The sequence below is a fragment of the Anopheles cruzii genome, chromosome 3 (assembly GCF_943734635.1).
Source record: "Anopheles cruzii chromosome 3, idAnoCruzAS_RS32_06, whole genome shotgun sequence".
Classification (NCBI taxonomy): domain Eukaryota; kingdom Metazoa; phylum Arthropoda; class Insecta; order Diptera; family Culicidae; genus Anopheles; species Anopheles cruzii.
Genome location: NC_069145.1, coordinates 69,055,726 through 69,069,812, shown reverse-complemented (window position 1 = coordinate 69,069,812; position 14,087 = coordinate 69,055,726). Strand labels below are relative to the sequence as shown.

Below are 14,087 nucleotides of genomic sequence, written 5' to 3'. Positions count from 1 at the left end.
ATGGGAAACACACAGGCACAGTCGTCACAGCAGCAGCAGCACCCGGGGCCACTAGAGTCGAAACCACCCCCGGTGATACGGCCCACGAAAACACCGACCCTCGCCAAAGGACGAAGCTTTATCAAGTTTGGCAAACGGAAGCAACTGCTTGTGGAGCATGAGGCGGCGGCGGCGGTCTCAGCCGGGCTGGCTGAGGATGGCACCAAATCTGACCTTGGCACCACTTCCGTCGGTGGCGGCGGTGGTGCGCCGGACAGCGCCGAGGACGGCTTTTCGAACATACTCGTCGGGATGTTGCACTCGGGCAGTGAGCTTTCAAAATCAGCTGATTCAACCGAGCGCCAGCGCACCGGTAAGTTTCCCTGTGGGCTCTTGGGTGTTGTCGAAACGGGACGAGTTATCGGACAGCGAGGCAAACGGAAAGCTACGGTGTATCCCGCTTCGTTTATCAACACTTGCGGAATAAGAAATTCGTGCGTAAAACAATGGTTCACAGCAAAACACTGGTTATTGCCACCGCCGATAAGAAACGCCAAGAGGAGACCCACTTTCACACACACACACGTTGATTTACATTGTTTTAAGTTGCGCCTTTTTAAGCCGTTCGTTCGGCGTGCCTTGGAGTCGCGTGAAGCTACGTTAAGCACGCAGTCACACAGTGTGAATTATTGTTTCTGTGTGGAAATGGACTCTTTAAAAAAGGGCGTGGGGCAAAACAAGGAGAACGCTTGTGTGTATATCAGCGGACGGAAACAAATCCAAAAAAGAAAGCAATAATTAGCATACATTAGAGGGAAGCATTCCCAATAAGCGAGCCTAGCTTATGAATTAATCTAATTTACCCCTACGAGCTCCTAGGGAGGTCCATCTCTGAATTATTTTAAATTTGTTCTTCGGTATTGCAACGGTAGCGGTAACGATATAAAATTGAAATATTAGAGAAATAAAATTTTAGAATGAACCTTTGATACCGTTTATAACATTCATCAACTTTTGGGGCCATTTCAACATAATCAATGGACTGTTCAGGTGACCGCGCTCAACTTGGTTGAAGTTAGACATTGAAATTAAGCAACCGTTGGAAGAATTCCTCCATTAACCGCGGCACGCGTGCTGTGTTTGCCTTTAAGTTTAAAAGAATTTTTAACGCAAATAATCCCAACCTGTAGCAGCCTATGTTAAGGGCGCGCAAAGCAAACGCAAACGCAAACGCAGTCTCGTTTATATCGCCTTTCCTTGTTTGCTTTCGTTCGCCAACAACAAACGCAACCCGCGCTCGCGGCCAGACGCGTCCCCCGCCAACGATGACGCAACGGCTAGCGCGCGGCGAGCAACAACAGTGACGACATCGGCGCAAGGCGGCGGGACCGCGATCGTCAAAACAGACGCATCGGCGGATCGTAAGTCGCTGACCTGCTTAGACGGTGGCCCCCAGCACAAAGCACCCACACAGGCGCACGGCTTGCCGGTTGCACCCGTTTCTATAACAACGAACTCCCGCACCAACACCACCACCGGTGGCGACGCCGAAGCCCACGCCGCCGACGGAACAGCGAACGGCAAACCGGTTCCAGCCGAGCGGGCCGGTTCTGATGGCGGCAGCAGCAGCAGCAGCGCGATCACTACTATTGTCACTACCGACTCGTGGAAAAGGGCCAAATCGCTTAGTCAAGCGCCGCCAGCCGCCGCCTCAGCAGTGCGTGAAAGCCAACGTACGGGGCACGCGGCGAGTGAAGGTTTGTTTATCGGGAGCAATAGATAACCACTTACCCCATTTACGCCGTAGGCCGGTATGCAGCTCAGGGGCGCGGTCCCACCTCCTGTGAATCGCCCAAAACGACCGATTGACGGACGTGTTTTTATCATAGTTTAGTTTCCGTGAGCCGTTTCGGCGTTAGAATCTGCGCACCGCGAGAAGAAAACCCACCATCGAAGAGGCACGGAGGTGCAACGGATAGAACAACGGAGAACCCACCCCACGGCGCGTGTGTCGTGTACCGTTATCTTTCAATTAACTCACCGCCGCCGCCTTACTTGTGGCCGTGGCCGATCACGGACCGGAATCCGGACGGCCGCCTCCCCCCCGGGGGGCAAATATTCCGGTGGAAAATGGCGGAAGAGCTCATTATTTTGACTTGGAGCCGGAATTGACTCCCAATTGTTGTTGTTCTGCGTTCGCCCTTCGCCATCGTGCGCGCGGCGTGTTGAGCGCAGCATAACCAATACCAGTGCGCGCGAGCATAGGAACGCACACGAAGAGTTTGCCTTCGTAGCGAAAGCGGCCAGCCGCAAACGCGATCACTTCACAGCTCCCCCCGAGTGTCGGTGCCGTGTTTGGTCTTTTTGGCGGCGTACGCAATTTGCCTGCCGTGGTGACTCATACGATTAGCGAAATTACCGCAGAAGAAAGGTTAAACAACGTCATTCGTTTCGTTTCGTTCGTTTGCCGCGCGACTTAGATACGGGCACCGAAAGAATAGTGGCACCAGCACCTGCACTCTGGCACTAGCGGCGAAACCGGCGACGGATAGGGAAAATTAATGTTTAAACCCTGTTCCACCCCCCGTTGTAGCACCGCCACCGAACGTAATATACTTGCGCGAGCGTACCGCGTCGTCCAGCTCCGATTCGATCTTCACCGACGCAGCATCACCGCAGGGAGGAGCCGGTGCCGGCGGATTCACAACTGAGATCAACGAAGCGTATTACTCCGAGGAAAACATCTGTGATCTCGCCGAGGGGGAAGAAAAGCCGCGGGCCGGTGACCGCACCGTTCGGCTGACGATCTACCGGAATGATCCGTTCACCCTCGACGGGGGCTGCCGGTACGTGGACAGCGTGAGAGCCAAGCTACGGTGCGAGAATGTATCGAGCATTGATCTACCGCCCACGGACGCCACACTATTCACGGCCCAGGACACAAAACCACCACAGCACAACCTGCAAATCGAGCACAACGTAAGCAGTGTCTGTATCGTGGCGGACGGTGACACCTCGAGCATCGCCGAAGACGTGGATGAGTGCGCGGAGGACGAGATGGACCGTAAACGGATCCCGCTGTCCCATCGGCGGACGGGAAGCAATGTTGTGGTCGACACGAACGGCACGGCCACGGCCGCCGCCGCCGCCACGAAAGGGACGACAACGCGTGGCACGGAAAATGGGAAACCATCGAGGTTACTGACCAAATCGAGCCTGTACGCCGGCACCAAGCTGCCCGTGCTGACCGATCGCAAGCTGGCGGCGGCCAGCAGCCACGCCAGCGCGACGGCCACAACGGTCAGCAGCAAAGTCCTGCGCCCGTCCTACGTGCCGGAGAAGCTAAACTTTTTTTCGTACGAAAAGTTTGAAGGTAACACCCGATTCCCTAATCGAGTAGTGTCGTTGACTTTTCGTGTAGAGATTGCAACCGGGTTTAAACTAAGTGACCGCAGCATGAAACTTAAGACGGGTTTAACCACTAGTTACTACCATGCATTCCCCGTGTAACATTAGTAACATTAGCATTAAAATTTTAACTGTAACTAGCGTAGAATATTTCTTCACATAATTGTAAAAATTACCAGCATGTCGAGCACTTTATAAATAGCGGGAAAAGATCATTAGTCTATAGGAATCGTTAGCACTAAAAAGAGCGTGTCGAACTGCCAAGAATGGCACCGTGTACATGTTAAACCGATGCTAAACCGATACACTTCATTTCGATAGCCAGCGATAGTGGGGTAATAGGAAAAATCGATCACTAAAACACCCCAAACGGCACATACGCATGCATTGTACTCAATTTATTTCGTTTTTTAGTTTAGTGTACTCATTTTACATTTAACTAGTTTCAAAACTGTTCCTGTGCGATATTAAAGGGCACTTTGTTCACATTCCAGGGCACATGCTTATCAACTGGCTCTCCTCATCGCTCAGCTCGGGCATCACCGGCATCAATGAGCAGGATCTGCAAGCGCTGCTGTTCCAGTACTGCACAAATCTGCTCGTAGCGGGAGTAATGAAACAGATTCCGGACAAACATGCCCCTCCGCAAGACACATTTCGGGTATGTAGCCACGAGTAGCACAGAATTACAAAACCCGGGTCATTACGAACTGGATCCCGCAGCCCGTTACACTGAGTGCGACACAGGGGTGGCCACCAGATAAAAGCATCGGTATCTTGTCATAAGTGATAACGCGTCACTGTTTTGCTAACGGCACGCGCTGAGTATCCGTCGTACCAGGCACTCTCTGGCCGCGGCCGCGTTGACAACGACGACAAGTTTCAAATAACGCAGCCTACGTGAGATGATAACAAACCCACCGTGCCGGGGTTTGGGGATCGCGACGATCGTGTAACAGTTGTGTTCCGCGTTGTGTAGGCGGCAGGTGATTAAGAGTGGCTCACCTTTCGCACGTCGATTCTGTGACGTTTTTTGCAACATTTCTGTAACCTGATACAGTTAAGTTAAGGCCAAGGGTTAATCAGTGAATCGGTGTTCCTTTCCTTTGTAGACGAATCTCATGTACCAATGGACGCACACGGAACCACCGACACCGGCCCCGGTAACGCCCGGGCGTCTTGAGCCGCACATCGTGTGGCCCCACGCATCGACCCCGAAACCCGTCTCGCATCAGTCAACCAGCACCACCACCACTACGGCGACTGAGTCTGGCATGGAAACGGATCACCCGGTCGCCGATCCGGCCAACGGTCCGACCGATTTCGGTAGCCTGCGAAGTCGCATCTCGGGCTGCAAAACGATCGGGCAGTTGCAAAAGATTCTGCACGAACTGCTGAACGATCCGATCTTCAGGCCGACCGATCGCCCGGCCACGGTGCCTCCGGATGTGCTGAACGAAACGGACTGCACCATCTTCGAAGCGTTCGCGAGTGGGTTGCTGAACGAGACGGATTGTACGCTGTTTGAGGCACCCGCCAGCCGGGCCGGTGACTGTCCACCGGATGCGAAGGTGCCGCGAAACGATGGAGCGAGTTGCGTCCAGCAGCACGTCCCGTGCGCGGCCGTCCCGCCGCCGCCACACACCACGATCGACGTCTCGATCGGTGCTAGTGATATTCACAACCAAACATTCCCTGCCAACAGTATTAACGACCGAGAGCCGTCCGGCGTGCCTCCCGGTCCCCGGCCCGACCCGACGGTGTGCTCGAGCTGCGCCAAACTCATACGCTCAATCGATGAACGCATTCCGACTGCCGTGGACACCACTACCGATCGTGCCGCTCCGATCGACCGGTTTGTGACACGAGAAACGCAAACCGAGTCAAAGAGTGACGATGGCCTCGCACAAAGTGTCCCGCCACCACCACCGCCACCACCATCACCGCCTCCGCCACCGCCGCTTCCAACATCCGGTGCAGTACCTCCTTCTCCTCCACCTTTGCCTCCCCCATTGCCACCTCCCATGCCCGGGACACTGGGTTCTGCAATGCCTACACCGCCACCAATGCCGTCGACGGGTGCTCCGCCACCACCACCGCCGCCGCCCCTACCGATGGGTGGGTCGATTCCCGTTCCGGGGCCACCGCCACCGCCGCCACCGATCGGTGGGCTGCCGCACTCGGCGGCCGGCGGTCCAGCCTCGCTCGGACCAGGTAAATTAGCGTCAAGTGCCCCAACCGCGATCCCCAGTGGCCCTCCACCACTGCCACTACCCATACCAGTGCCCGGAGGATGGTATGCGGCCAATAGTAAGCGTTTGTTTTTGTACTCAATCTCTTACTCTCTCTCTGTCTCTCTGTTTGTCTGTCTGTCTCTCACTTTCTATGTACACTTTTTCCCTGTTCACCTTCCCGATCCGGTACTCTAGCCTCAGTTCGGTTTGCCCGATTACCCGGGCCTTTTGGTTGCAAAATTCAGTTTCGAAATTCAAACCTTTGGCGTATTACACGAAACCGACCCTCGTTTCCATTTTTCGTTCTGGCCACTCCTCGATCGGAGCTTTTTACTCCACTTTGTTCACTGTCGCCTAATGTGTGTTTTTGGACACTGCAAATCGATCGGTTTCTCCGTTCTCCGTTTCGTTCCGATTGCGCTTTTGTAGCTTGTGTATATCACCCGTACTTTCCACACCCCACCACCCCCTAACACTCGGCCAGTGGCCGGTAGTAGTGTCCTGTATTTTGTACTTTGGCGTAGTTTGTGTTTTCTCGCTCTGTTGTATTGTTGTCACTAGTGTGGTAGCGGAACTCGTAATCCGGCCAATACACCACAATACCCACTAACGGTTCCTCTTTTATCGGTGCAGTCTTACGCAAACAACCGGTCAATCCGCCGAAACCGATGAAGCCGCTCTACTGGACGCGCATTCTGGCACCGAAGGGTGCCGGGTCCAGCAAGCCAGCGACGCCACCGCCGCCGGCAGCAAATCCTGCGGTCGCCCCGGTAACCGCGGACGAAGCCGACGGTCCGGCATCCGGTGCATCGGGTGAAGAAGTGACGGAACCGGAATCGAAAGCGACGGAGGAACCTCCACCGGCGGCGAAACCGGAAAAACGTGAAGGTTTGTGGCAGGTGCTGGAGGAAACCAGTCTCGATAATCTGGACGAGTTTACGGAGCTGTTCTCGCGCCAGGTGATAGTGCCGAAGCTGCGCGAGAAAGTCGAGAAGCCGGAAAAAACGGTCAACATCCTGGACAGCAAGCGATCGCAGAACGTGGGCATCTTTGCGAAGAGCCTGCACGTCGAGTGGGACGAGATCGAGTGCGCCATCTACCACTGCGACACGTCGGTTGTCAGCCTGGAGGCGATGCAGAAAATCCTCGAGATCAAGGCGAGCGACGAGGAGCTGATGCAGATCCGCGAGTACGCCGAGACCAGCCTGGCGAACAACAACAACGCGATCCCGCTCGACCAACCGGAACAGTTCCTGCTGCGCATCTCCGGCATATCGTTTTTCTCGGAGCGCATCTCGTGCATCGTGTTCCAGGCGGAGTTCGAGGAATACTACAAGTGCGTGTCGCGCAAGCTCAAAACGGTCAAGCAGACGTGCGAGTTTCTGCTCGACAGCGCCGAGCTGCGGCACCTCTTTTCGATCATCCTGACGCTCGGTAACTTCATGAACGGCGGTAACCGGACGCGTGGCCAAGCGGACGGATTTGGGCTGGAGATCCTGAGCAAGCTGAAAGACGTAAAGTCGGCCGACACCAACACCACGCTGTTGCACTTCATCATCCGGACGTACATTGGCCAGTGCCGCAAGAGTGGCACCATACTGCAGGACATAAAGATGCCCATCCCGGATCCGGGCGATCTGGACAAGGCGGCACTGGTCGATTACGACGACTGCCAGTCGCAGCTCACGATGCTACGTTCCAAAACGGAAGGTAATGGCCGGTGATTGATCATTAGCGTCACGTGTCGTCGGTGTACAATCGAACTTTCTTCTTACCTTCCACCCCCCACAGAGTGCCGTCGGACGGCCGACCGAGTGATACAGGAATCGACCGAAGACCATCTGCACCCGTTCAAGGAGATCATGGAAGAGTTTATCGAAAAGGCGACGGCGCGTATTGAGAAGCAGTTCTGCAAGCTGGACGAGTGTCGCGAGTGCTTCGTGCGGACGATGCGCTTCTACCACTTTACGCCCAAGACGGGCACGCTGGAGGAGAGCAAACCGGAAACGTTCTTCGAGCTGTGGGTACCGTTCGCACAAGACTTTCGCACCATCTACAAAAAGGAAATGCAACACCTTCTCAACGAACTGTAAGTGCCGCTTGGGCTGGGGACCACGCACGGAGGTCAGTACTTTGCACCAACGAGCTTCCGTTTATTTCAGACTGAAAAAGACTAAACGGCCTTCGAGCACGGCTTCCTCGGCGGCGACGAAGCAGGTGAGCGGGAAGGCAAAGGCCGGCTCGCTGAAGGAACGGATGAAACGACTTATGCAAAACTAAACACCGTAAAACACCAACCAACACACTGCACCGACCGGTATCGGCCCTCCTGGGCGACGGGATATTCGATCGATCGAAAGCAGCTTTATTTATTGATCGTATATCGCTTCGTATTCGTAAGACAATAGCACTAAAAACAGAAAAGGTACAATAAAGCGAATGGTTAGACGACGTTGAAACAACGACTTGCTCCTTTATCGGGGACGGACGGACCGCATCATTTGGCTCGTAGTGTTGGTCAGAATAGAATTAAACAAGCTAAGGTCCTTAACGGTTTTCGTACTAAATTTCGAATCCGAACGGTTCATCTGACAGTTTGTTTTCGCACACCAACCTGACGTTTCTCTACGCGCCTCTCAAACAGGATCTCTACCTGTGTTTGTTGTGATACTTTGCACGGTTTTGTTTCAGTGATCAATGCCGCTAAAAAAGAGTCACAGAAAAGTGTTGATATTCCTCTATTACTACGCATTTCCGTCCCGGCAGATCATCCGATGTCCCGTGTAACGAAAATAAAGCACGTCCTCAAGGAGCAGGAAGCGGACGAGTTCGATGTGCCGAAGGAAAACCAAAGCATTGTGCGCATCGTCGCCAGCCGCGGCAACAACCTGCACGAAGTGGAAACGGCGCAGGAGGGCGAAGAGCGGTTCCTGGTGTCGATGCCGGTAAAGTTTCGCAAAAATGTGTGGATCAAGCGCGGCGACTTTGTGCTGGTGGAACCGATCGAGGAGGGCAACAAAGTGAAAGCCGAAATCTGCCGGATACTGACGCCGGAGCACATCAAGGTTTTCGAGCAAGAGGGCGTTTGGCCGCGAAAGTTCAGCAGAAAGCGCGAACTGGAGGAAGACGTGGATGAGGACGGTCTCGTGCGGAACACGAACCGGAAGTTTGTCGCAGAGAACGAGTCCGAAGACGATGATAGCGAGGAGGATTGAGAAGCAACGTCAAACGGACCGATGAATCGGTAGCAATTTGCATCAATACGTTTATTTTGTTAAAGATTTAGAGGATAGAAGTATCAAAAAACGACTAAAGATACCCAATATCTGTACATTTGTGATGCATGCTTGAGATGGAGCGTTTTCTGGGAGTTTGTTTGGCGAGAAAGAACTTTCCCTCGTTTTGCGCTCGTTGCATAGCCTGCTTTTTATGACTTTGGTATGGTTTACTTCTTATCAAGAGTTCACTCCTAGGAACGGAAAGCTGAACACGGGACGACATTGCCAACGCCTGCCTTTCGCGCACACATTGGCGCTCTGCACAACCGAATGCCGGTGGTTGGCATGGAAACGCGAGCGCAAAAAGCACACCAATAGCACGCGGAGCACGACAGAGATCAGAGGTTGCGAGTGCACAGAGTACAGAGAGCATGAGAAGTGTAGGGTTCATTGACCCACAGTAAAAGCGATCGGGGGTTGAACGGGTTCGGTTACCTAGTGCTACTCCTATTTAGTGCTAATCGCGCGAATGCCCAGAAATGTGATAAACTAACGCAAACTGTCCACTAATACTACGATGCCGGTTAGTAAAAGTATTAACTTTTTAAGAGATCCTATTTGCGGAACGATACGTAGGTAGGTAATCTTCCGGTGACACCGAACGGGGTTACCTTTTCGGTGTTAAAACGTTTTCGATTGTTAGCGAAACGGCTTCTAATCGTGACGCGTCAAATAACAATGTCCGACCATGTGGCGGGTTTCCTACCTTTGAGGTTCTCTTCTAACTCTAAGATACTCTCTCTGCTATTCGTAAAATATCGGCATATCGGAATCTACTACTGTCGGTGCTACTTCTACTGTTTAATGTAAAACTAATCGGAAACCTACACCGCCCCTGGAGCATTCCTGTCCTCATCGTGCATCATCATCATTTGGCATTACTGTTTTGTGAACCACCGCTCCGTTTCGTTGGAATGTTTCGTCGCCCTTCGCTAGGCTGGGTAAATCGATCTTAGGAATTGAAACTAATCTCCTGCTGTTAGCAACTAATGATGATCGCAGACAATGCTTCTTTGTCGACCCTATGATAGCACACCACTCACTTCACTTCACTTAAGGTAGAATCATTTACTCGTTAGTCTTTGCAACTAATTATAATTACAGGCACTTGTAGTGTAGATCGGAGGTAAAATAATCATAAATCGCGGAACGCGAACAGCTTCTGGAGGCGATCAAGTGTAACCGATGAAACTATCTCCGCTCAAACGGTGGTACAGAGAGGGGTGTTGTCACGGAATTATTACCGGAGGAAATACTCGGCTTTGAAAATGCACTGACCAGGGAAAAGTGCTTGCCACATGCACATGGCCACCAAAGGGTTTGCAGAAGACGAATTTTACTAAAGATTGGGTCAACCGTCGATCTGCTTTGCCGGCTGTTTAGATAAATAGCTTAAAAATAATCAACAAATTCGATTCCGCGGCTTCTAAATGCACAAACGCCTCATCAAAACTGCACCGTTCGTTAGCGAAGTGTTCCCTTTCTCACTGGTCAGCCTTTTCCGTGATCGTGACCTTGACTTCCGGTGGCCCCACTGCGCAAACCTTCTTTTCGTCTACTTCCCGATCGTCGCATTCCTTCTGCTCTCCGTCGTTGTTTTCCTCTTCGCTTCCTCGATCGGCTTCCACTATGAGCAGCGTAGGTTGGCCAACGCTGCCCAGCGTAGCACTCCTTTCGTCGTCTTCCGTTGACTTCACTTCCTGCTCAATGGCAATCTTTGGTGACGTTTCCGACGAACCGATGGGCAGCGTCGAGGGTCTCGTCAGCTTGTTGCTGGCTCCGTTGACCTGCGGCGGGTGTTGCTCCTTGTTTGGCACACCGGCGCTTGATTTGACGGTTGGAAAGCTATCGGGCGGCAGCTGCTCCGCTTGGGGCGTGTGCACTGCCACGATCTCCGTTTGTGTTTCACTGCTACAGTGCTTTTGCTGTGATGACTGAGGGACGTGCACCAGAAACTGCATGCAACCCACAATGTCCTGGACGGCACTCTGCAGCTGTTGCACCTGGTTCATCAGCATCGAGCACGATTTGGTGAGATCTTGCAAAGTACTGCTGGTGGCACCGCCCCCATCGATTCCGTCGCCCGCCAACGGTTCACACCCGGCCGTTCCATCGTCCTCGTCGTCCTGCGTCGGGCAAGCATTGATCGACGGTTTGCTGCCGTTGTTGTTCATCGCGGACACCTTCCGCCAGAGTTGCCGCAGCGCTTGCATCTGAAGCTGCTGAATCTTGCGACCTGCTTCCAACTGTTGCTTCGTCACCTGCATGTCCTTCGTCAGCTGCAGGATGTGATCGTTGGTCCGTTTGTGGAACAACTTCTCGGCCACACCGCGCATCCGCTTCCGGGCCACGTAGCCTCGCCAAATTTTCTGAATGAATATGGCCGAATTTTCTACCGCCTTATTATCGTCGATGATCGCGACGACGTCCAGCAACGTGGTGGCTTTCGGTGCGGTTGGCTCCTTCTCTTTGATTTTACTCGTCCCCGGATGGTGCGTTTGCTGTGCCGCCTTGTGGCGTATGGTGCGCAACTTTTCGACATTGATCGCTTCACTTTCCTCGTCCGAACTGACGGCGTTACTCGAACCACACTCCGACGGGGTGGCCGTCGCCGGGTGTACCGAGTGTTTCGATTGGGCCGAAACGGGACGCGAATGGGGCGTCCCGTTGGTGGCGTGGTTCGTGAGGGTTTTGCGCGGCGAAAGCGATGGCGACGAACGCTCGCTGCTATTGTTGCGCTTCACTGCCCGCGGACTGCCACTCTTTGTGGCCCCACTAGTCACGGGAATGCCACCACCGATCTGCCCCACCGAACGGTTGCTATCTGCAGAAAGGAAATCGAAATTAAATGTTCAACCCTCTGCGATCCCGGTCGCGCTGCTTACCCTTCGTCTTTATGGCTTTCGGGATCTGCGGAGTTTGCGGCTGAGGTTGCTTGTTGCAGTTTTGCATATTACGCTGCACAATGCTGGCCGCGGTGGTTGTGCTTGGCCCGCAGTCCGGGCTCATCAGTGACTCCGGCACCGGAACCATCTTCGATGCCGCAGTCAGCGGACCGTCACTCAAAACGACCGGCAACGGTGTTGTGGATTGATCTGGTGAGGGCCAAAACGAACGTGAACAACAAATATTCTTGCGCGCGAGAAAGAGAAACAAACAGCCTACCATTGTAAAGTCCACTGTGGTTTTGATTCGCCATTGCTTGCTGTTTGCCTAAAAGGATGCTGTCGGTCATCGAGGATGGTCCGCCGCTGCTATTGTTCGTGGCCAACATGTTGGGGTCCAAACTTTGCGACATGATACTGCCACCATCCGACGTAATGTTGTCGATCAGCGAGCGGGTCAGTTCAAACAGCTGCGAACCTCCCGAGCTGTTGTCGCTGTGACCCGACGACAATGAGTTGTTCACGGACAGGTTACCATGGTAACTGTTCGACATGGCGTCTGGGGAATTTTGGCGCCCACTGAGCCGCGAAACACGCGGCGATTGTATGCGTGTTGCTTGGCCTTTCCGTCGGAGCGACGACGGTGAATTGTTGGCCGACTGGTTTGACCCGTCAGCACCACCGAGCGTTGTTTGTTCCTGCAGCGCCCGCTGGTGTTGTTGCGCTTTACTGAGAATCAACCGCAGCTTGCGCTCGTTCTGGTTCTCCAACGCTTCGCCGGATAGCGGACAAACGCTGCTCAAGTAACGGGCCAGTGCCGTTTGCTCCCCTATCCGAAACTGACGGCCCCGTCCCTGGCTATACAACCATTCGGCCTTCAAACTTTCGATGGCAGTCACGACAAACCCGTCGATATGTTTCACGCTCATACACCAGTTCAGCACAAACGGACGATGGTCGAACCCGCTACAATAGTGAGGATGAATCGATAGTAATTGCTATTTTGGGCGGAATGAGCTGAGACTACATACACCGCGTTTCCGGTCATCTGCACGCAAGGATTGTCCGCCACTGTGATGCTATTCAGATTGTTCAGGTGACTCAGCGTGCAGATTTCATTTAGATCGAAGATGTTGTTCTTTGCCAGTGTTAGGGTTTCCAGCGACTGAGGTAAATACTTATCACACTGTCTTAAATGCGAAATGCGGTTCCCGTTAAGAAAGAGTTCCTGAAAGCGATAACAAATTGCGTTAAGACGTTCTGAGGCTGTGCGTGTGATTGCCTTACGCATGTTTTACCTTTAAATTTTTTAAAAACGAAATATCCGACACGCTGGTGATACTGTTTTCCGATAGGTTTAGCACCTGCAGGTTCACATTAGTGTTCAAATGCTCAATTGTTTTGATATTGTTACACTCCAGATTCAAGTGCGTGAGGTGCACCAAATCTTTCAGCCCTTCGATGGTCAGTATTCCATTGCACGACAAGTTCAGCTCCCGCAAGCAGTGCAATCGACAAACGCCGTACATTCGCAGTAACTGGTTCTTGCACAGCGACAACTGTTGAAACACGCTCCGGTTAAAAGGGTAAAGTCCGATGTGCTCCTATAGTCCGCCTTACCTTTTCAATTTTTAAATAGCAATCAATATTATCAATCTTCTGCAGTTCATTGTCGTCCAGTAGCAGCACTTTGTACTGCTGAGCATCCTCCATTTTGGGGACCTTCTTGAGGCATTTCTTCGCCAGATCCAGTGTCGGCTTCTGTGCTTCGATTTCTAAATCTACAGGGACACGGCGAATTAGAAAGAAAACCAAAACCAGGAGGTCAAAGTCCTATGCGTCCTCCTACAAAGGGATTATTACGCAAAACTCAAGACATGCAAAACGCCTCCAGTGGAACCGACACAACCAACACATAAATGGCTAAAAGGTCACGCATTACCCATTTTCTGCGGTAAAATCTTAAAACACTGCTGCTGGCTTCACGGTAATGTAAATATTTTCACACTTTTTACTGCTGCTATCACCTTATGCCAAATTTTCCGTACCCATAATACGGTCCACAGCAAAAATGTTTCCGCGTGTCGCTTCAGTTCTCTGCGAGGATTGGGCGGCGCGAGGATATGGAAAGCTTTCACGCAAAGCCACCAAACATCCTGCGTAGTAGCAACACTTTTGCTCCTTCAGGGACGCCTCTAGGATACGAGCTAGGTATTCAACGCGCGGTTATACACACAACCATGAAAAGGACTCGGTTTCGACGCAGCGGGCAGATAATCAGTGAGCTGATATATTGTGGGGTA

At 52.7% G+C, this 14,087-nt stretch overlaps 3 protein-coding genes across 3 annotated transcripts; 2 read left to right on the top strand and 1 right to left on the bottom strand.

Annotated features, from left to right (window-relative positions):
- On the top strand, positions 1–8,051 carry LOC128270868 (protein cappuccino). Its single transcript, XM_053008294.1, has 7 exons — positions 1–352; positions 2,573–3,352; positions 3,882–4,048; positions 4,500–5,697; positions 6,255–7,331; positions 7,413–7,710; positions 7,784–8,051. The coding sequence occupies exons 1-7, from the start codon at positions 1–3 to the stop codon at positions 7,899–7,901; spliced, it is 3,990 nt and encodes a 1,329-aa protein (XP_052864254.1). The 3' UTR covers positions 7,902–8,051.
- A 268-nt stretch (positions 8,052–8,319) lies between these two features.
- LOC128275255 (probable RNA-binding protein EIF1AD) lies at positions 8,320–8,956 on the top strand. The gene has a single exon (XM_053013695.1). The coding sequence runs from the start codon at positions 8,396–8,398 to the stop codon at positions 8,834–8,836; it is 441 nt and encodes a 146-aa protein (XP_052869655.1). The 5' UTR covers positions 8,320–8,395; the 3' UTR covers positions 8,837–8,956.
- Positions 8,957–10,227: 1,271 nt separating this feature from the next.
- Positions 10,228–13,730, bottom strand: LOC128270867 (uncharacterized). Its single transcript, XM_053008293.1, has 7 exons — positions 13,727–13,730; positions 13,405–13,565; positions 13,083–13,343; positions 12,816–13,012; positions 12,065–12,750; positions 11,785–11,994; positions 10,228–11,723 (listed from the first exon to the last, which is right to left on the bottom strand). The coding sequence occupies exons 1-7, from the start codon at positions 13,728–13,730 to the stop codon at positions 10,384–10,386; spliced, it is 2,859 nt and encodes a 952-aa protein (XP_052864253.1). The 3' UTR covers positions 10,228–10,383.
- Positions 13,731–14,087: the final 357 nt, after the last annotated feature.